General features: G+C 34.8%; 1 protein-coding gene across 4 annotated transcripts in view; it reads right to left on the bottom strand.

Moving 5' to 3' along the window:
- Nucleotides 1-249: 249 nt before the first annotated feature.
- Nucleotides 250-23,938, bottom strand: part of NAB1 (NGFI-A binding protein 1) — a 45,692-nt gene continuing 22,003 nt past the window's right edge. For 2 of the 4 annotated variants that reach the window (XM_057551947.1, XM_007171465.2), the window contains exons 3-8: nt 22,302-22,435; nt 19,859-19,910; nt 8,945-9,034; nt 6,597-6,759; nt 4,377-4,493; nt 250-2,817 (exon numbers count right to left, since the gene is read on the bottom strand). In XM_057551947.1, coding sequence (XP_057407930.1) covers nt 2,729-2,817; nt 4,377-4,493; nt 6,597-6,759; nt 8,945-9,034; nt 19,859-19,910; nt 22,302-22,435 — 645 coding nt within the window. In that variant the 3' untranslated portion in view covers nt 250-2,728. The remainder of the gene's footprint in view (nt 2,818-4,376; nt 4,494-6,596; nt 6,760-8,944; nt 9,035-19,858; nt 19,911-22,301; nt 22,436-23,938) is intronic. The other 2 variants (XM_057551948.1, XM_057551949.1) reach the window with 2 other exon arrangements.

The following is a 23,938-nucleotide window of genomic DNA, read 5'->3' as shown; positions in this document are numbered from 1 at the left end:
AATGTTCCCCCTTTTATTTATTAATTTAGTTGGTTAGACATGGTGGGTAGTTTTCAAAATGTCTTTGTAACATTCTCTTAAGTGAGAACAAAATAAACCAAATTCTCTCTCTGACAGACCAGAGTACCTGTCTGCCAAATAACTTTATAAAAATGAAGGTAGCTGACAATAATATTTAGTCTTAAGGTATAAGCCCCTGGCCCCTAACACTCAAGTCCAGACCAAATGAGAGACGGGAGACAGGTAGGCTAATAGTACTGTGAGGAGTGCTATGCAGAAAGCTCTATAAACAGAGATACGTGGGGCACACAAAGTCTTTATTGCCACAGGAAGCAACTGCACTCATCCCACCTCACCAACAGCTTTAATAGTCACAGAAACGCAGACTTCACGTAATAAAGTACAAAACAGACTTGGGGAGAAATGGTCCCTTGGACTATATTGGTTGTAATACTGAGGTAACCAATTGACCTGTTCAGTGAAAATACCTCTAACACAATGAAAACAATCAACTAGTTATAACATCCAATTCATATATACAATTCAAATAAAAATATATATTATTTGCTTCAATGTATAGCAAGTTTAATACATTAGTGTTTACAAAATAAAAACTGTATTCTACTGAAATTTTTCTTGTGCTTCCCCCTTATCACTAAGCATGAAAGACCAGAAAAGTATGATACTTAAGGAAACTTATTTATGGATTTAAAGATGCAGTTTGTGCGGTCATGAAAGACAGATAAATATTAGTTGGAAGATTACCACATCTTTAAAAATTTTTGCTTATTAAAATCTACAAACTTGAACCATAGACACAATTTTTAAAAAACCCACAGAATTTCTCAAAATAGATTAGAATACAGGAAACGTTTCATGAAACTACTGAGATACTAACCAGTTCTATGGCTAATATTAAAAACTGAACAATCTATGTAAATCGTATTCATACTATTTCTACGCACAGTGAACAATACAATCACAAAAATCAACCTCAAGCTAGCAACAAAGTTGCAAGGTCCATAAAAAGCTTCTTCAGTGGGCAAAACACTATGGTACAATTAAAACATTTAGGAAGGGAAAAAAGCCTTTTAATAGTATAAAAGTTGTTTACTGGTGTTTCTACTGTAAAGCTATTCTACAAATCAAAATGAAAAAGGAATTATATATGTGACAGTGATCAGAGACTACAGTGCAGACATTTCATCTAACATTTGGCTGATGAATTTTAGTATAACAGATTATAACTTAATATTTTTACATAGTTATGACCTAGAGCAGAACCGAAAACAACACAAAAAACACATATTCCAAGTCAATACACTCTTCTCAGCAATATCTGGGTTTAGATGAATCTGGAGGAAGTAGGTAAAGCTGTCAAACATCATCTCTTAAACCAACAGAAAAAATGTAAATTGGTAGAAGTAGTATTTGTTTTTCACTATGGATTCCAATGTGAAATTCTAGTAAGTATGCAAGTATGTTATTAACATTTAAGCACACCCTCATATATAGGCATACAACCCATTAATTAAATAGGGAGAATTAAAACAGATTTTCAAGTTAAAATGAGTTTTAAGAAAAAACTGCATTCATAAATCTGAAAAGTATACAAAAATGAAATTGTAAAATAAATAATATGTGTCAACTAAACCTCCATAGAGATATGCCTGCAAATGTGGATGCACTGATTGTCTAAACTTGTGATGGTCTGCATGGGAAGACATTCCCCAGGGAGAGCCATCTAGCTTCTCTGACTCTGGTGTGTAGAGAATTTCTGGATATAAAACAGTACTTACTCTACTATATATTATAGCCTTTGTTAACAGTCACCATCCTTATCACATTTAGGGTTAACTTACTATGTCTTAATCTATATAACACATTCTGAAATAATAATTTTAAGTCAAGGCTTTTACACATCTGTCCACTTGTTTCTAGTTCTCTGTCCAACTAATAGCTTCCTATTTTTGTTATACCTTAAGTACCTATTATAAAATGCAACCTGGGTCAACTAGGTAAGAGAGGTTTTTCTACTCTATTGCTCACTTTTTTGACCTTACTCCAGTATTTATTAACTATGTGCCTAATTAAGCCAGTAAAAATGGCATTTGACTACTAAGAAATGACACATTTCCTATTAAACAATATCAGTTTTATCAGATATTAAATCTACAACATTTTCCTGACTTAAATTGAGTATTTGCTTTCCATTTTTCCAAAGTCATTGCAACTTTGCCAATAACTACATCACTTAAACTTTCTTTTTTATGACTGCAAAGATTCTAAACTCTGACATACAATAATATTTACGCAAAACACACAAAGTAGACAATGAAATTTCAAGTAAGATAAACTGTATCCACACCTATTGGCCCAAACAGGTCTCAACATCTAGATTTTACTTCTATAAATTATACAAATACATTGTACATTCTTAAATAATTAATGCTTACAATATTAATTTGTAAGCCTTTCCACATAAAATGACTTACAGAGGAATGTGGATCAGTATTTCTGTTACAGATTGTAACATTCTCTTAATTTTCTTTTGTGGCTGTAGTTTTGTCTTCCTGGTTTCCACAGATTACTGGATCAGTCCTTAAGCTTTGGCTATGAAATCTGTTTGTGCTGAATGAGGCAACATTGGTTATTAAGGCTTATTTCTATGATGGAGCATTATCCTTAAATCTGATGCCATTTCCAGAGAACAGTGGGAGAATCATAGCTATCTTGAATCTTCAGGCTCTGTTTTGATGACTTTCTTTTCTAAAGTAAAAGCTGAGTGAGGGTAGTCTTTTAAAATCCCCAGGCTCTCTGAATAAAAAGAGAAACACAAAATGTATTGATACTTTAAATCAATGGTCACAAAAAAACAAACTCAAACAAACTTATAAAGAAACCCCCAAACTCCAAAGCAAGCAGTATCAACTATTCATAACTCTGCAATTCCATATAAAATTTTTATGTTTACAGAGTTGAGGTTAAGAGTTTGGATTCTGGATTTATATTCCATTTCTGCCAATTACTAGCTGTATACATCTCTGGGCAAGTTACACACCTCTCTAAGCCTTAGTGTCTCCATCTATAAAATGGGGATAGTATCTATACAGGGTGATATGAGACTTAAATCATAAAATGTATGTAAAGCACACAGCATATAGAACCTACTGATTTTTATTTAATGCTTGGTCCAAAGTGATACATAAAATATATAAAATAAAACTGGTCACTCATATACAACAAAGTTACTAAAATATTTACTATCAATGAAGACATGAGGCAGAAAAAAAACTTCCATGTTTAAACATGAACTATTTTTAAAAGTTTCTCTAGCCATGAAACCTTAAGGTGGGAGAAACAGGGATAAAAGAATGAAGATTCTATTTTCTTAAGGACTCATTCCTCCGAGTTACATGAATAATTATTTCAACCTCAAACCAAATACTACAGAATGACAATAAAATGTAATATTTACATGAAGTACTAATACTGGGGGATACACACACACACACACACCCACACACTTTAAAAAGGATTCTAGAAAAGTAACCAACATTAATAGCTTATCTGAAATTAGGCAGTTCACTTTATGAATTTCCCTCTCTATACAGAAATTCAGCATAAGAAAAGGAATAAAAATAGTAGCTACCATTTACTGAGTTCCTATCAGCCAGGCAATTCATATAGGCTATCTTATTTAATCCTCATAACTATTCTATGAAGCAGAAATTATTTCTATTTTACAGATGAAACAACTGACTTCAAGTAACTCCTAAAGTTACTTTAACTCAAAGATTGGATGATATCAGATTCTTTCAAATGGTGTTGGTGTCTAATACTTTAAGTCTGTATAACTCACTTTACTTGGATAAAAACATGAAAACACCAAACTATAATAAGGAACAGCTTATCCTTTTACGGAGTTCAGTTTACTTCTGAAATACAAATATCATCCCCCAAATGCAGCTGCATGAAAAGTTTAGAGTTTGGTACACAGGTTTTCTTAGCAGGACAGCAAACATACAGTCCACCAATTTCATATTATGAAAGGCTGGAAAAGGGAATTACATACCTGAAACCAGCCATTTATCATCTGGTTCAGAATTGTGTGTTAAGTCACCATTCATGTAATAGCTAATCAAAATGATCTCAATCTTTAAGAGCTTTTCCCTGTCAGTCCTTTGGAATATCATGTTCTCAAAAAGACTGGCTATTAATATGGCAATCTATTATTTCCAAGGGGAGAAAACGGACTAGTAACATTATTAGTAATGACCCTTTTTTAAGAAGGGGGACAGTGGAAGTTAGGAGATTAGAATAGAAAGATGTTTTATTCAAATATTACTCCCTCTAATCACATCCCACATTCTCACCTGATGAGTGGGACTTTGCCTCACTGGAGTAATGTCTACTCAGCTCCCCATCCACCACAAAATGATGGAGTTGTCTGTTCTGTAAATTAGGCATTCGGAGGTTCAAAGGTCTTTCGCCTAATGAAAAGAAAAGAAAGCAGTATGAGTAATTAAAGACACATCATGGTTTTTCTTAAAAATAAGTTTTCACAAATCGTCTGAACACTCCTTAGGAAATAAGTAAGGAAAGTCAACAGGCACTGAAGAATTTAAATAGCTGGAGAAATATCTAAAATAATAGTTTAGGAGGAAAATGGCAACTCATACTAGTCTCAAGATTTACCATTCTGCCAGGACATTTTGAAGAGCTGATCACAAACTAAACAAAAGACTGAGATTTCCAGTATGCACTCCAACTCTGGCAGATAATGCATCACCTCTGTAGGGCATTTTCTTACTAGTGCAACCATTTTACCAAGGCAGGTCATTAACCACATAACAACAAATACTACAGAGACAGAGATGGCTTCAAGCCAATTGCCCATTACTAGAACAACAACAACAACAAAACCTATGGCAAATCCACGAAAAAATGTAATTAGAACAGATATGGTAAAAAAGGTTTCATATGCCAAATCATACTCTATCATAAACCTAAATCCATCATACTTAGGAAATTGTTGCCCTACACTGGATTATCCTGGGGTCACAAATTAGAGGCATCAAATCTTTCATTAATGCCTTTGCATCTTAACTCCAGTCTTTTTTTAAAAAAAATTAACTAATTAATTAATTTATTTTTGACTGTGTTGGGTCTTAATTGCTGCGCACAGGCTTTCTCTGGTTGCGGCGAGCGGGGGCTACTCTTCACTGCAGTGCGCGGGCTTCTCGTGGTGGCTTTTCTTGTTGCAGAGCACGGGCTCCAGGCGCAAGTGCCTCAGTAGTTGTGGCTCACAGGCTCTAGAGCACAGGCTTAGCAGTTGTGGCGCATGGGCTTAGTTGCTCCACGGCATGTGGGATCTCCCCAGACCAGGGCTCGAACCCGTGTCCCCTGCACTGGCAGGCTGATTCTTAACCACTGCGCCACCAGGGAAGTCCCTTAACTCCAGTCTTAACTGTCAAGGATGACTGGAGAAGTTAAACAAGACTTCCACCAAAAAGTTTCTGTAATATTTTAAAAAGGAAGAACGTTCTTTGCCAGTACTCTGATCTGCTGATGTGTAATGTTTTACTCTATAGTTGAAGAATGCTGGTTAAGATGGTATTCTTACGTAGAAAGAAATCTTATTTTTTTGACTACAGTAACCACTCTCTGAAAAAAGTATAATAATACATTAAAAAAAAAGTCCTACAAAATTGTTTTTCTTCAAACACTATCACTATTTGAAACTAGAGGATCTATTTCTATACCTATATGCTATACATCTCCCTCCACTCAAGTGCAAGCTCCAAGGGAGCAGGGACTTTATCTTATTCACTGCTGCATTTTCAGTGCCTAGAAGTGTGCCTGGCACATAGGAGATACTAAAAAAATATCTGTTGAATGAGTGAATGACAATGACTTGGGATTTTCTTCACATGTGGATACAAAAAAAATGAAATAATTTTTAAAATGGTAAAAATGCTCATGAATCAAAACTTTCTACACCTGAGTTTAAGAGAACAATTTCCAAAGTATACACCACACAAAATATTTTCCTAGGGACTACAGGCCAATGTGAAGCCTGAAAGAAGACAAAATTTCTACAAGTCTCTCCATTCTTATACTGTCTCTTCAAATCTCTGTACTCTGTCATAGTACTTTAGAAGCAGTCACCACATTCTCTTAGGAACCAAATGTTATAAATTTCAGACAAATCTGTTTATGAAGTCTAAAAAAATCCAAAGTTTTAATCTTTTAAAAAATGATAAACATCTCCCATGGAATCCATTTCTTCAGGAAAAATGATCTGTACTGTTTACATCTCCCATTCCCATCCACCCTCTACAAAATATATGTCAATCACATGTGCCAGCTATTGTTTAGGGATAATAAGGTTAAAAAAAAACTCTACAAGTTATATTTGCAGGAAGAATTCTTTCCTTTTTAGAAAAAGGGACAATTTAAAAATTAATTTTGATAGAGAACCTATAAAATAATCTCCATAAAATATCAAGTTTAAAAAATCAGCAATTTTTTGTTTCCCTTTGAAGTACACAGAGTAGCTGGCTCTAAAGGTGTGGGTCACTCGAAAGATGTACCTTGTCCATCAGCATTATCAGAAGTCAAGCCATTAGGGCTGTGCTCTTCTGAGCTTTGCCTGTAAAGTCCTGCACACAGTCTTCTTTCAGCATGCTGCAGTCTGTCATAGCCAGCTTGGGTGCAAAGGAACTCCATCTGCTTTGCCATCACCTTTTCAGGCTGCTAGTAAGTAAAGTGAAAATAAAGTAACTAAAACATTCTAGATTTTTTAATGGTTTAAAGATGCCAATTTCAGACTGCAGCAAATATATTTAGTAGTCATTAAAATTAGTTCATACTTCATGTGGTATACACGTTCCATAAATATGCACTGATGTCTATATCATCATGTTAAAACACAGAATGTTAGATTTTGTACAAAAGGAAAAAAGCTTTCTGCTCAATCCTATAAAGAGAATTCCATTCTAGCTCAAAAGCAAAATAACCTTAGCTTTGTTTTCTAAGATACCGAGTCCTTTTAAAGATTTTTTAAAAAAGGAACCTCAGAGCAACAGCAACATCTGTTATAAACTGCTTCTAAAACACAGGGCAAAGTCTTGGCATTTTTATTTCAGGATCTGCCAGTACACAAACTCTGATATGATGACAGTATATTTGGGGGAGAAAAGGTGTAAAACGGCTGTCTAGAAGAACAAGACAAACACACCTCCCTCTAAAATTAAGCAATGCAAATTATGCAGAAAAATATCCGTGCCGACGAGGATCTTCACCTTCATCGTGGAATGAAACTGAAGTATTTTCCAACCCATCATAAAAAGACATGTTTTAAAGTACACAATTAGTTGGCTGACATATAAATTTATCTCTGCATGTGTTCTCTAAGTCCCTTCTCTATGCACTGCTCTAAATTACCTATGTGTGATAATACCTATGATAGTCAAAGCAGTGATATTCTTCCAAGGAGGTAATAGTCAAAATACACAGATAGGAATCACTGCCATGCTATATAGAAGAGCAATACAAGGCATCTACTATATAAAACTATATATATGTTACAAACAATCCTGATTCACAGTAGTAAAAATCAATAGGTGAAATATATTAACTCATAGAATAGGATAAAAGCTTATACTATTATTCTGAATCAAATAAACGAATGGATAAAGAAGATATGGCACATATATACAATGGAATATTACTCAGCCATAAAAAGAAATGAAATTGAGTTATTTGTAGTGAGGTGGATGGACCTAGAGTCTGTCATACAGAGTGAAGTAAGTCAGAAAGAGAAAAACAAATACCGTATGCTAACACATATATACGGAATCTAAAAAAAAAAAAAAGGTTCTGAAGAACCTAGGGGCAGGACAGGAATAAAGATGCAGACGTAGAGAATGGACTTGAGGACACGGGGAGGGGGAAGGGTAAGCTGGGATGAAGTGAGAGAGTGGCATGGACATATATACACTACCAAATGTAAAATAGCTAGCTAGTGGGAAGCAGCCACATAGCACAGGGAGGTCAGCTTGGTGCTTTGTGACCACCTAGAGGGGTGGGATAGGGAGGGTGGGAGGGAGACGCAAGAGGGAGGGGATATGGGGATGTATGTATATGTATAGCTGATTCACTTTGTTACACAGCAGAAACTACCACACCATTGTAAAGCAATTATACTCCAATAAAGATGTTAAAAATAAATAAATAAATGAGATCAAAAGGAACCATAACTTCAATTCATTTAAATTTGTTACTAATTAACTAATAAAATTTCAATAAGATTTCTGAGGGGGAAATGTATTTTTCATCCTCTTAACATGAAAACACAAAACTTGGCACTACTAAATCTGACCAAAAGCAGTCACTAGTGAGAAGATCAACAGGAATAAAACTTACAGTACTTTCTAAAAGGCAAAAATGACTTTTTAAAATGTTAATTTCTGTGTACACGATTAAATAACTTAGCAGCAAAAGCACCTGAAGCTACATATTAATTTTTCATTATACATGAATTGAAATGATTCAACAATAGCTACAATGTTGACTATTAATATTTTATTGAGAACTAGAACTATTTTATCTCAGAGTTGTATTACACACATAATCGACATGGCTGTTTTCCTGGTATCAAGTTGCTTCTTTCTTAAGTAGAGAATCTGTATTAATTCCTACAAAACTTCAAAGAATAAATAAGTAGCAGATGTCGGGTTCTGCTCACAAAGCAAACTAAACCTAGTTGATACTGCTATCTTACTGATACAGCTGTGGATCAGATGACATTGTAAAAACAATCAGAAATAAATTCAGTCTTTGGATGAAACTGAATTTAAAACTGAAGCTAGTCGAAGCAGCCATTTGTTTTTTAACCTACAGATGCTGTTATGAAATAGTAACTGGTGGTTGACGTTACCTGTGAACTAAGGGCAGCGAGTTCCTCACTCTTAGCTTTAGCCTGCTGGAAGAGTGTCTGCACGGAGTCCTGGAAATCTGGAAACCCATCCTGTGGGTCAAAGAATATGTCCTTTTTACTTTAAAATAACCATATTATCAAAAACTCAGAAAATGAAGTAAAGAAATCCACTGTAATCCTATTACCTGAATAATCATGATTAAGATTTTAATGCACAATACTTCATTTCAGTCTCTCAAGGTACAATTACCTTATTTCTACAGTTGTAACCTCAATAAAAACATAAATGAAAAAGATTAAAAAGTTTATACATCCACAGTGTTTTACACTGGAACATAGATTTTATGATCATTGATAATAATGATTATATAACATTTCATCTGGTGGTTTGACAATTTAATCACTATCTTCATATTGGACATTTATATGATTTGCCTTATTTTTGGTTTTATGAAAAACACTGCAAAAATATTTTCATGGAGACAGCATTTTCCATAGTTTAGATGATCTAATACAATAGGTTCCCAGAAGTAGAATTAGTGCAAAGGGATGAACATTTTTATGTCCTTTACATATGTTACTCAAGGGCCTTTATTGCTTTATTGTATCATAAGCAACATATGACAGTTTTCCTTGCCAGTACTGGGTGTCGTTTTCTTAATTGTTGCCAATTTATACTTCTGTTTTGATAATCAAAAAAATTTTTAATTTTGTATACTATAGTTGTATATACTTATATTTTACTTTGTGATTTCTTCTATTACTATACAATTCAAATAGACATTCTCCTTTAGAGATTTGAGAAGTACTCAAATCTACCCTCTAGTTTTCTAAAGCTTTATTTTATTGTTTCTTTTGTTTTTTAAATTTAACTCTCTATCCCATCTGGAATTTATTTTGTCATATGTAATGTGGTAAAAGTCCAAAGTAAATTCCCAACCTGAATTTCTGCAGAATTCTTCCATGCTGACTTGTGATTTCTCCTTTACCAGTTCAAAGGACAGGCAATAGGGCTTTGGAATTAGAAAGACCTGCACTTGTGTTCCGATTCCACCACCACTTACTAGCTACATGACACTGGATGAGTAACTTAACCTTTCTGAACTTTAGTTCCTTCATATGAATAATAAGGATAAGAGAACCTATCTATTAGGGTTGTTGTGAGCTAAAGTAAATGAGATATTGCCTTTAGCATACAATAACTGCTGAGTATCAGTATGTATTCTTATATATTCTTATTTATATATATTCTTATATTAAATAGTATATTCTTATATTAAACATAAGTATATTCTAAGTATATTCTTATATTAAGTAGAGTGTACTTGGGGCACTGTACTCCTGCACAACACTTCAACTTAAATTATTTCCATTTTATACCATACACACACACACACACACACACACATATATATGCAAATCCGTTTACTAATTTTATTAAGTCTTTTTTTGGCCTGTTTAGTGCGCCACATGAAATTTATAACTACAAACATCATGATAGCATGGTTTTACTAACTTTACTGAAAACTACTCAAGGAACCCTCAAAGACATTGTCATTAACCTCCAAAACATTTCTCTCCTTGTTTGATAAAGCTGTATATTTGTAGCAAAGGGTGAATAATGAAAAACTGAAGTTGTTATATAATAACAGAGCAGAAAAAGTTGTAATAATAACAAAATATGTACCTTATTTGAAAAATGAAACACTGGTTCAAAGATTTTCCCCACTGGGGTCTTTTCAAAAAAGTATTTCTCCACTGCAAATCTCATGTTTTCAAATACTTCATCTACCAAAATTCATTTCCTAAGTAATAATTAACTTCCCATTTTTTAAAATTCAAAGACATGAAATAAAATAATTAGAATCAAGAGCAAATAAATTTAACATCTTGAAATAGTCTTATGTAGCTCCATGGTGGGTTATACAATCAGCCTTTTAAAATTATTAAAAATAGCCACCTTTCTAGGCCCCTACAAGACCAAGGACCCCAGGCTTAGAGGAATGTATAGAATATAATCATTAACTGAGCTAGAATGAATTTTATACAAGTGTATACACTTGAAATCTAAATGAAAAGTGCACTTTTCTTAGTCATTCCATTTTTCTCCTAAGAATTTACTTAGGCCTAAAAATCCAGCTTTATCTTTAACAAACTCTCCTTTAATTTAAGTTCTAAAGTTCAGTGAGGTAAGCTAGTAGGAGATTTAGAAAACAACATCAATAAGAGCAGCTATCATTTTTCAGGTGCCTACAATGAACCAGTTCCTGAATATATTCTGTAATTTACTTATATTGTCTCATTTAATCCTCACACAAACAACCCTGGGTTTCCCTCATTTTACAGCTACAGAGATTAGCTTCAAAGCCTATGCTAAAATCACAAAATCCTTGAGTTGCCACCTTTATGAGACTCACAACAGTACATAAAGGCATTTCTTTTATTTCCTTTACTTTAGAAGACAGATCCAAAAAAATATTGCTGTGATTTATGTCAAGGAGTGTTCTGCCTGTGTTTTCTTCTAGGAATTTTATAGTATCCGGTCTTACATTTAGGTCTTTAATCCATTTTGAGCTTATTGATGTATATGGTGTTAGAGAATGTTCTGATTTCATTCTTTTACATGTAGTTGTCCAGTTTTCCCAGCACCACTTACTGAAGAGACTGTCTTTTCTCCACTGTATAGTCTTGCCTCCTTTCTCATAGATTAATTGGCCATAACTGTGTGGGTTTATTTCTGGGCTCTCTATCCTATTCCATTGATCTATGTGTCTATTTTTGTGCCAATACCATACTGTTTTGATTACTGTAGCTTTGTAGTATAGAACTACCATATGACCCAGCACTTCCACTCCTGCTTATATATTCGAAAGAAACAAAAACACTAATTCGAAAGGATACATGCACCCCAATGTTCATAGCAGCATTATTTACAATTGCCAAGATATAGAAGCAACCTAAGTGTCTACCAACAGAAGAATGGATAAAGAAGATGTGGTATATATATACAATGGAATATTACTCAGCCATAAAAAAGAATGAAATTTTGTCATTTGCAGCAACATGGATGGATGTGGAGAGCATTATGCTAAGTAAGTCAGACAGAGAAAGACAAATACTGTGTATCACTTATATGTGGAATCTAAGAAAATATAACAAACTAGTGAATATAACAAAAAAGAAGCAGATTCATAGATACAGAGAACAAACTAGTGGTTACCAGTTGGTGGGGGCATAATATAGGGGTGGGGAGTAAAGGTACAAACTCTTGGGTGTAAGACAGACTCAAGGATGTATTGTAAAACACGGGGATACAGCCAATATTTTATAATAACTCTAAATGGAAAGCAACCTTTAAAAACTGTATAAAAAATAATTTTTTAAATAAATTAAAAAAAATTCTTTAAGAAAATTTTTAAAAATGGGGATAACCACAGTACCCAGCTAACTTCAGAACAATTTTAAAGAAGCAAAAAATTCTTGAAAAACACTCAGCATAATGCTTGGCATGCAGAAATTAACCCAATAAATGTTTGTTACTGATACTTATTAAGTTAACCCAAAAAGCCACCAGATTTAATCAAAGTAAAACAATAGCATGCTGTAAGTGATATTACTATATCTCTGTGATACAGGGGGAATAAGATAAATTTTAGAAATATTTACATAGCATAGCTATCTTAGAGAATGAGCTAGGCATTTAACACTAAAACCACCAAGAGAATATTGACTATATTGGTGGGGAACTATTTTAGTGAAAAAACAATGGAAATCTAGAAACACTTCTTTATTCACTCAATCTTGTTTGCCTAACAGGTTCTATCCTCTGAACTCAGTGATGGGGATACAATGACTCCTGCCCTCCTGACAAATACAGTGTAGAAAGGGAAATGGACAAAGAGATCCAGAGCACAGGGGAGTCACTGTGTCAGGGAAGGCTTCCCAGAGGGCATGATGTCTTGGCTGAGACTTGAAAGAAAAGAGATCTCTAGGGAAAGAGAGCAGCTTTATATAAAGGCCTAGAGGCAAAAAGAACAAGATACCCTTGAGAAACTGGAAAATACTTAATACAGTAATATAGGTAACACAGGGAATACACTAAGAGGGAGTGGTCTGAGAAGCTGGAAACCCAGGGCCAAATTCTATGAGGCCTTGTAAGTCATGTTAAGAATTTTAGATTTTATCCTAAATGCATACAGAAGTCCTTGAAGATCTAGGGAAAAGACTAATCAGATCTGCATTACAAAACCCAATCAGAATGAGATGGGGATAATGTACTGGGGGAGGGGGGTCCAGGATGGTGGTTAGAGGGCTGTAGTGAAGACAGAGACTAGTGGCCTAGTCCCACACAATGGCAGATGCAACAGAGAAATACATGAATTCCTGAGCTATGGCTTTGGCAACTGGGAGTTTGGTGATAACATTCACTAGAATCAGAAACTCAAGACCAGGAGGTTTGAGGAGAGAGCAGAAAGTTGATGAATTTCGTTGGGGACATATTGAGTCTGATCTGCTGCTGGTGAGACCTCTGGTAGGCAGATGCACTGACTGTGGAACCTGGGGTAAGGTCAGGGCTGGAGAACCAGATTGGAGAGTTCCAGCCCATCAGGCCCTGAGTGGAGTGAGCCCAGGCCAGAACCCCCAGGAGCTCGAATATCTCAATACTATCTTTGATGGAGTTTGCAGAAGGAGAAAGGAGTGATCTAATCTTCTCATGTTAGGAACCAGAAGTGTAATCTCAGGCAAGAAAGTTAACCTCATTATTTCCAGTGTTCCCAGTTTTTAAACGGAGATTAAAACATAGCTTAACTGCCCAATGGAGATTTGTGGGGATTAAATAAAGTAATGCAAATAATAAAGCTTGAAAAAGTATACATTGCTATACAAATATATGGTGGCATAATTATCAGGATTATTAACCATGAGAATATTGAAAAGCCGGAAGGGGGAACTTCAAGCTCTACATGCAAACGTTTTTAGAAAATGGACACTGCTCCATCATTAATAAAGAGAAATACAAGCATGCAATAAGAAATAAATAACAATAAATAACACAAATCAGTGGTCTCTCTGCAACTGGGTACATTACTCATTCTGATTTTCTCTCAATCTTTGACAGTTCATCGTGGATGGAAAGACTACTGGACTGAGTAGCTATCACTTCATGACATATAAAGTAGGTTTATACTCCAAAATATATGACTTAGAAATAAAAGTGAGAACATTCCCAAGAAAATGGTCTCTTTCACATTATGTTTGCTGCAGGACTCTTTTTATATGTCTCTGAAGCTTTTTTCCCAGGAACCAGCTGTACCATGCTATGAGCAATTTATCTTCTTGTCATATTCTTGGCTGCTGCCATTAATCACAGTGTTCCCTTACGAGACTCTGAGTCTAAGCACTGAGAAAATAAAAGATATAGGGTGGGATGCTGTTCATGACCTAATTACTCTCATCGCATTGGTCTCCACCCCCATTCCTCCTCATCCTTTCCACCAAATACTAGCAAGTTGCTTTAAAACCACTGCTTAGCTATCTTTAAAACAACTTGTTCCAACAGATGTTCTCGGCCTCACACGTGCATTTTCCCTTTCTCTACTCACACTTTCTATATGAATAGCAGACTGTAATGCTTCTGTTTTTCTGATCCAGAGGGGAAGAGTCTACATCAAATTAGACCAGCTTTCTTTTCAACAAGCTCAGTAACAGCGTAGGTGGGTATTCTGACCCTCTTCCCTCCCCCTTCCTCACTCTGCCACCCCCAACCCACTGGAACTGCTAGCAGATGTTTCCTCTAAGTCCTTCTTTTTCAAGCCCTGATTCTCTGACTTTCTGGTCTCTATTAACAAACTTCATTTCTTTCATCCAGTTATCTCTGATTGCTTTGCACTCCCAGCCCACACAGGATGAAGAATGCTGTCACCTCTCATCTCTTTGCCTAGTCTCCAGCAATTTCAGTGAACGAAGAAAACTGACAGATGAGATATGAACAGTAACCGTCCATTTAGTCAGCTACCATCGCCAGGGCTGAGACTGGTTGTTTTACACATCCTTCCTCTCTTCTAATACTTATTATACTGGAGGCAATGACAGGGTTTGTTCATAGGAGATGTTCTTGATGAAAAAGAAAAGATATCAACTGAATCCACTTATAACTAATTTTAAAAAAACTGAGAGGAAGACAAGAGAGCCAGGGACTTTGGCTCTTGATTTTTCATCTCCTTTAACTGGTAGTCAAGCCATCTTAAATATGTTCTGTCACAGGTAGAGTATAAATAAATCAAACTAATTTTTCTTGATTTACTGTTTATCTTCCCAACACACTGTTTTTCTTCATTGTAAAAAATGAGTATGTCAAATGGCGGTATCTTTTATTTAAATACATTTTGTCACTTATATTGTTAAATTTTCTACTCAAAATGTATAACTGTTAAACTTCCTTGCATTAGAAAATAACTGTGATTCTTTCCCCTTCTTCAAAGACTACCAATCCTGTGCACACTTTGCCCTTCTTACCGTACTAGCAGGAGGAAAGGTATAATCCGGATAGTGTTTTTCACACCTAAGATGCTTTGTGAATGCTCATTAGCACCCAGGAGAGTGGTATTGCTTTGAAGTTTAGAAGTCAGAACTAGATTTGAAGCCCTGGCTCTGCCACTGCAATGTGCAAAGTTGGGCAGGTTACCAAGCCCTTTCTGAGTCTCTCCTTGGCTGTAAATGGAAATCATAAAGCCTCCATATAGAGTAGACAAGGTCTGTGATAATTTCAAATGCCTAGCAGGGACAGGCATACAATAGATTCAATAAAAACAGCTATTTCAAAAAAAACCCCAAAAAACAGTTATTTCTACAACTGACCCAGAGCTGGATTTGAGGCCTCTGATCAAAAAGAAAAGAATAAACGTAATCCATTTGCAGTTTAGCTGAAAGCAGATTCACACAGAAGGTTGTATTCCAGGTGGACAAGCTATTCATCTAGCCTCAGTAGGATATTCCCAAACCTCACGTACTGACATATAGGGCTAAAGAGGCTTTCCTTAGAGGCTGCATTCCAAATGACAGGCTACCCTAATAAGGCCTCCCGAAGTTAGCAGGCTTTTTCCTCTGTGACTATCTCATATATTCTAGGAACTATAAAGTTCAAAATCTCTATGTTTTTTAATGTCTTACATGCCCTGTAGGAAGGCGCACTATTCAAGGACAAGAGATTATCCTGAGTACTTCACAACATATATCCTGATATTAAACAACAACAACAACGACAATCAAATAAATAGTTAACTATCCTTAGGGCAGGAACAACCTACTATATAACAAGAGGAGAAAAATAAGACAAGGATTTTAAAATTTCATTCCACCCAACCCTTCACAAACATCAGGAAAATACATCATTTAGCAATAAGTAAACAACTACTGAGCTTGAACAAAGCACTAATTTTTTTTAGTGTATACTCATGCACTGAAAACGGCATACAAAAAAACGTTTCTCTTTCCTTTACCCGTCTATTTTGAGTTATTTCTATTTCATCTACTGGACATTACATTTCTTTTTGTTCTCTGATCTTAAAAATGATCTTTTTAATTTTGTGTATTTTGTGTATTTTGCAAAGGATTACACATTACACTATATACATGTGTAGGTATAAAAATGATCTTTTTAAGATTGAAAAAACTTAGCAACTTGGCATGTATGCTCATTGGTTGCTGTCAAGGATTTTGGAAAAATAAAGATGAAAAGGAAGAGAAAAAAGGACTCATTAATTTGAGCCTAGTAATTAGGAATCTTATACTGCTTTACAATGGGCTAAGCTTAAGTTTATTTTTATATTACTTTTTCTTAATACAGAGTTAATAAGCTAAGAATCACAAAACAAATAATCAAATAAGACAAACAGTATGTTCAAAGAATTCTAAAATCTTTGTAGTTTTACTTATGACTGTCCTTTGTGTCAGCCACATATTCTGGACAAACTGGTCTCACTGTTCTCTAAACACACAGTATTTTCTTACCTCTGTGTCTTTGCCCATGCTAGTCTTTCTTTGCAACTCCCCTCCACCCTCCACCTCACATCCCTACCTTCTGAAATCCTACCCTTCTTTTAAAACCCAGCTCAGATGGTATCTCCTCAATAAAGCCTCCTCTAATCTCTCCTCATGCCAGAAATTCTCCTCCTCCCCAGTGGACACAGAGAAGGTAGACATAAATAAAGTACTAACGCTTGGTGAAAAATCTTCTTAGTGGAGTAGTAACCCTATATGACCAATACTAACTACCTCAGTATCAGCTTCCACAACCAAATGAACAGCTCCAGTATCTCGAATTAGACTTAGAGTATACCACAAGAGAATTTAGACAGCATTTATGCCAATATTGTGTATTTTGCAAAGGATTACACATTATACTATATACATGTGTAGGTATACACACACGTATAACACACACATTTTGCAGATATTGATGCTCTGCAAAACACAAACTTTTTAAAAAACTAAGCAAAAACAAGACAAAATTAAAACAAACCAACAAAAGTAAACTACTGTCCTAAATTCAAAGCTAAAGTCACTATTCATTTCTGGGAACCAAATCAAGAGTTTAGTGTCTATAAGAACATTTACAGACACCTGGGGTTGATTAGTCACTTGTCTATTTAGGAAGGGTTAGAATTGTTATTCACAGAAAAAGGAAACACTGATTATCTTAATTCTAAATCTGCAACTGTTCAAATGGCTTTGTGATGTCTAGTAAAGTAACAAACTAATCATATAGAACTATAATTCAATTATCTCTAGTGGAATATAAAGGACTAGAAGGGTCACATCTAATGCTATAACCTAACATTGTGAGCTCCTAAAAAGAAACTCACAACACTGTAACTGGATACAAGAAACAATTTGTTTACATTTCAGATCAGGGCCATTGAGAGGGTCAGAAAGACTTATCATCAACACAGCCTAACAAGAAAACACTATAGCTCCAAGAGTCCATGAGATTCATGATTTCAAACTTCAATGTTCACTAGTGACCTCTAAAGCTAGACAAACCAGGGCTTAAATGTGAGAACAGCTTGAGTCATGATGACATGGAGGGCCAATGGTGAGAAAGAGAGGTGGACGTAATTTCTAACCTAGTAGCTGCCTACCTTTCCTGGCCATTGGGTAGGTTTTGTACCTTCCTTCCTCTAAATCCTCCAATGGCACATGCCTATTAGCAGTTTCTTTGTTTATCCAATTTCCCTTTCAGTGGTAGAGTCACTAACAGCTAAATCCACAGGGGTACTCTCTTACTCATTATCTTGAGATGCAACAGGAGAAAACTATTTCACTAGTTAGCTCTTTCAATGGCCTTAGGTCATTTCAATAAATTTTTTGAGTGGTATCTGAGGCTAACCCATCTTAAACATTATTCCAGAGCTAACAGTGAGATAGATTACAAATATAAGCACAATTTTTAAAAAGGTGCTCGTTTTGGACAACATTTTTCTCTTCTTTGAGAACCACTGCTTGGGGCTAAAGCTTTCAGAAGTCAAAGATGTTTACCCATGGCCATTCATCATTTCACCTAACAGATTTTATTAAGTTCTATTAAGTTCAAGGCACTATTATAAGCTAAGTAAAAGTAGTGGATAGACAGAGAAGAGCTCTATTGTCATCTAATGGGGCAGACCAATAATAAATTAAAAATAAATATATAATAATTTCAGAAACTGGTAAGTGCTATGAAAACAAAACAAGCCAGGACAAAGAGCCTTAATGTGATGTTGGGGTAACTGTGCCTCTTTAGAAAGGGAAGCAGGAAAGTCAGAGGAAACTCTCTGCTATGAGCTGAAGCCATGTGAAGATCTACAGAGGAGGAACAAACAGAGGGCTGAGGCACAAATGAGTTTGACGTGTTCCGGGAACAGAAAGTCGGTCAGTGGAGCTGGGTGGGACACAGTAAGAATGGGGAAGTGTGGTAGCAGATGAGGTTAGAGATGCAAGCCAGAGTCAGATCATGCAGGGTCTTAGATGTCTCAGGAAACAGCGTAGATTTTATTCTAGGCACAGCAGAAAGCCACTGGAAAGACTGAAGCAAGAAAAGGGATTTATGTTTTTAAAAGATTAACTCTGGCTTTGGTATAAATGAAAGATTATTACATACAAACAGATGCTACTAACAAATTACTAGTAAGAATAATTTGATCATGGAAATTTAGGGTAGTTAAACATAGCTTGTTTTCTTTAACTTGAAATTAAATAATGAATGGCTAAGAGTACTGACCTCCATCCCCCGCCCAAGAAAAAAAGGAAGGAGTTTCCTGACTTCAAATTTCTGCTCTGCTGCAAGACTGGCCTTTAAAAAAGTATTCAATCCAAATTAAGGAGCAGTCATTCTGAAACCAGTTCTGAGAGCCCTAAGAAAAACACATTTTTCTTGCTCAACTCACCTTACGACTTGCAGGTCTAAAATCAGAAGGACTGCCTCAACCATGATCCCCTAAAAGAGGCTTTTAATTACAGTAAAGTCCCCATAACTTGCAGCTACTAAATTGTCACTTCTCTCAGATATTTAATATAAAGAAATTAAACCTTAGCTCCTCTCAGTCTATTTGATACGATGACTAATGATGTAAATAAAATTATAAAAGGAATAGTTTAACCAGTAAAGAGTTTTAAATCTGTAAGAAACAACTATTTACAAATCAACCTTTGATAAACTGACTGGACATCAAGCTCATCACTGTTGTTTCTTTCTAAGAACTTTCTGAGTATCTTAGTTCAAATTACTATAGATACTTCAAAGCAACCAAATTCTATATAATTTTTAAGATTCTACAATTCACATTTTCTCACTAGTTGATGGGACCATTCTTTTTTTTCAGTTTGAACTAGTAAGCAAACATTATTAGCATAAGAAAATATAATACATAATCATACCTCCACTTTAATTCTCTTCGGGGATAATTCATCTCTTTCTCCACATTTTGATCTGAGGGGAATCGGGGAGAGAGAAAAACTTGAGACGGTAACAAATTTTTCTAAAGGCACCTCAATCTATAAGCTTCCACCAAAACATATAACCCTGGAGCCCTGCCACCAGAAATAAGACTTCATAATGAACATTAAAATAGTGAAAAAGAGACTTTTTATCATTTCTAAATTAACACTGGGGAAATAGGCAGACACAGTTATATTACACATTTTAAAATTATTGCACACTACCTAAGAATGCCTCACACAGAAAGTACTCAATAAGTATTAATGAGTACCACATAATGAAAAAGGAAAAAAAATCAAGGAGGACTGTATTCCACGACAACCTTCATGGATCAGTATAATTTAGGATAAAATTAAAAAAAATGGCCATTTAAGACGAATGCTTAAGGCTACATGAGATTAAAATGCATTTTGTCTATCAGAACTATAAATGCATTTTCCCTTGACCTAGGGATCCCTCTGCTGGGAATCTCTCCCACAGAAGCACCTACATATACATGAAATATAACTGCCAATTAAACGATGGCAAGTCATAAATTTTAAGTTATACCTCAACTTGAAAGATGTTAAAATGTGGAAAAATACACCTCAGAATCAACAAAATATGATATGTATGATGTTATTTACTGTGGTATTACTTATAATGGCAAAAGACTAGAAACAACTCAAGTATCCATCAACAGGGGACTAGTTAAATGAATCATGGTATATCCACACAAGGCAGTATCATGCAGCTGTATAAAATAATGAGGAAGATGTATATGTACTAATATAGCAAGATCTCCAAGACATGTTAAACTAAAAGCAAAATACAGAATAATGTAGACACATGCTACTTACTGTTTTTTCAAAAAAAGGTATAAGTGAGAAAACTTATTTATATTTATTTACATGTGCATAAACAAACACTAGAAGGATGAAAAAGAAATTAATAAAAACTACCTACAATGAGAAGAGGAACAGAGTAAAAAGAGACAGAAATGAGAGTGCAACTTTTTTGCATTAGCTTTATACATAGTTTTGGCTTATAAATAATGTAAAAGTCATGTATTTTAAAATGATTTAACTTTAAAAATACATAAATGTAAATAAATACTACAAAAAATAACTAAAAGTTGTTGAAAGCAGTTGCCTCTGGGTCGTAGTATTCAGAAAGAAGGGGGATGGAGCAGGGGAACTGCTGAGTTTCGTGATAAGCCTTGTGTACTATCTGACTTCATAAATCATGTACACATACTACTTTGGTTAAAGAAAATTAAGTAAAGCAGTCAGAAAGAAATATTGTATAATACAGTGAAGAAAACAAAGTCACAAAAATCAGCTCTTGATCACTCAACTCAAAAAAAATCTTGTAAATAATCCTATAATACTGCTGTATATTCTTATCCTGTTCATTTATTTTGCATTATTTTACTTGTTCCCAGTTTGTAAGTATATGGGCTCTTGAGATAGGACAGACAACAAAGCTGCTATGAGTTGGGGAAAATAATGGTGATGACAGCAAGTACCTGTATCGGTGGTTTTCAAACTTGAATATACACAAGAATCATAGGAGATGCTTGTGAAAGTTTGGACTCTAAGGCTCCATCCCCCAAAAATGTGATTTATTAGAGCTGGAAAGCGTGCTCAGGATGTGTTTTTTTTTAACACACACTCAGTCATACTAATGCATCTCCTCAGAGAAGCAGTGGCAAGCACAACCGATGGTGCACTGGGAATCAGGTCCATGTGGAACAAGTGAACAAAATCAAAATGGTCTGCTATCTATAGACAATGCTTAGGCTTCAGGTGAGGATAAGATGAAGAATAATAAGGTATGTTTACATTAAATTTTAAAATCACCACTGCTTTTCAACATGGGGTTTTTTATTTCAAACACATGTTCCACATTGCCCTTGCTAGTAACCTAGTATTTTCCAATTTTCCTTTAAATACTGGGCAATGGAGTCTTTTTATCTATTCAGCTAATCTCATTAGATCGCAGACACCTTGCAAAAGGAAACACGTTGCTTCCGCAGAGAGTTCAACAAGTTCATGTAGTTGGTAGGGTATACAAATAGGTCTATAAATGATGACTAAATCCCATCATCACACTCAAAACCAAAGAAAGCATCTGTGTGAGAGAAGAATGTCGAGAACCACACCAAACCAATGCTATAGTCCTAGGGAACTATCTTTCAAAAGACAATAAAGAGGATTAAACAAATCAATGAAAACCACTTCAGCAATAATGTTTTGAAAAGTCACTTCACTGTTTAATCTTATAGAACTATAACCACACTTCAACTTTTTCAGATATGCTTATATTCTATCAATGGATGGTGTTTCAAGCTCTACTTCTAACAAACAATGCAAAAATACTGCCAATTAGTTAAACACTTACTTGGTGGTTCTGTAAGTATATTTATAGGTGACTTCTCGAGAAATCTGCCTAGCCAGGGCAAAAAGTTCATCTCTTCTTGTCAGTAGAGCGTTATCCTTCACACAAAGCTGAGCAGCTGCTTCATTAACAGTGAGCTGCATGTTCAAAATAAAGTTTTAAAAATTATAAACATTTTTATTTCATCAATACAGAAAATGTTTCACTTAAGAATATAAGAAGTCACATCATTATATAATGAAATCATAATTTATGAAAATCAGGATAGCCTTTACTCCTAATTAGTCCTACTGCCTAATTTCAGAAGAAAATCAAGTTATCCACATCTCTCAGAACTCGAACTAATCAAAATAGTCATCTTGGTTTTATTTATTTATATGCTTTATTTATTTTTGTTTAAGTAGGAGAGTTTATAGAAAATAAGCAAAATAAAAAGTTTTAAAATGTTCTGCACCTTATTTTGCTTATGAGAAACCAAGGGATATGATTATATGATATGCTGATAATATTTCCTTAACTACAAGTGAGTATACATGGTCTGACAGATATTTTTTTTAATGTGAACTGACATGAAAATTCTTAGGAAGAAATAAAAAACGATTTTAGTTAAGTATTTATAAAATCACTTAGTAAAAGATAGCATTATCACAAATGAGGGTTATAATGGAAAATCAAGGTCTTGGAGTCACTAAATCTCTAAGATCCATCTAATTCTACTCTTTCATCTAAGTGTTAAATATTGCCAATATAGAGTTGCTAGTTGACCAAACACCTGTACTAAAATTTAAAATATCAAAGGTTATTCTAAACTGAAAATCTATAATTTGCTTAGTAGACTACAAAATGTTTTTCACATAATTTTGTCAACTTAAATAGATGTAAGGAACTGCCAAGAGGTATATCAGACTTTTTTAAAAAGCAAGAAACATACTCATTCCAGGCATGATTGACGGCAAACTGATGGGATTTGATGGCAGAGAGACCTAGGATGAGTCTTGCTCCATCACTTACCAGCTGTGTGATTTTGGACATGTAAAAACTTCTCAGAGCCTCAATTTTCTCAGAGGCAAAATGGGATAATATCACTACCTCCAAGGACTGTAACAAGAAGTAAGTGAGAAGACAGCTGGCACAAAGTTGTTGTTAGTGTTAGTTCTCGTTTTCCTTTCTCCCTACCCAGGTATCCCACTTTATTCACAGTTTTTCTTATTTAAAATTTTTGAAAATACAGAGAAGCAAAAGAAAATGAATGCAACATGCAGTCCTTCCATCCAGAATGACTATTAATATTTTAATGCATATTATTCCAATATTTCTCTGTGTGAGAAATATATACGTGTGAATGTAGATGTGTAACTTCCTTTCCTTCACTTATGTATGCTGCAGTTTTTACTTTTTCATATATTAAGGCAGAGACTTAGCTTGTTTACATCAGTATCTGGCATGGTTAGTAAGCTTAATAAACACTGATTGACTGATGAATTTAAATATCCTTTACAATGTAATTTTTACTACCTAGACATATAATATTACATTGTAGAAAACAGCAATACATTATTTAAATCAACCTCACTCTGGACATTACCCTCATTTTTCATGTACTACAAAGAAAGTTGCAAAGAGCATTCTTAAATGTGCAT

The sequence above is a fragment of the Balaenoptera acutorostrata genome, chromosome 8 (genome assembly GCF_949987535.1).
Source record: "Balaenoptera acutorostrata chromosome 8, mBalAcu1.1, whole genome shotgun sequence".
NCBI classification, from domain to species: Eukaryota; Metazoa; Chordata; class Mammalia; order Artiodactyla; family Balaenopteridae; genus Balaenoptera; species Balaenoptera acutorostrata.
Note: the sequence above shows the minus strand (reverse complement) of the source record. Positions and strands in the feature narration are given on the sequence as shown.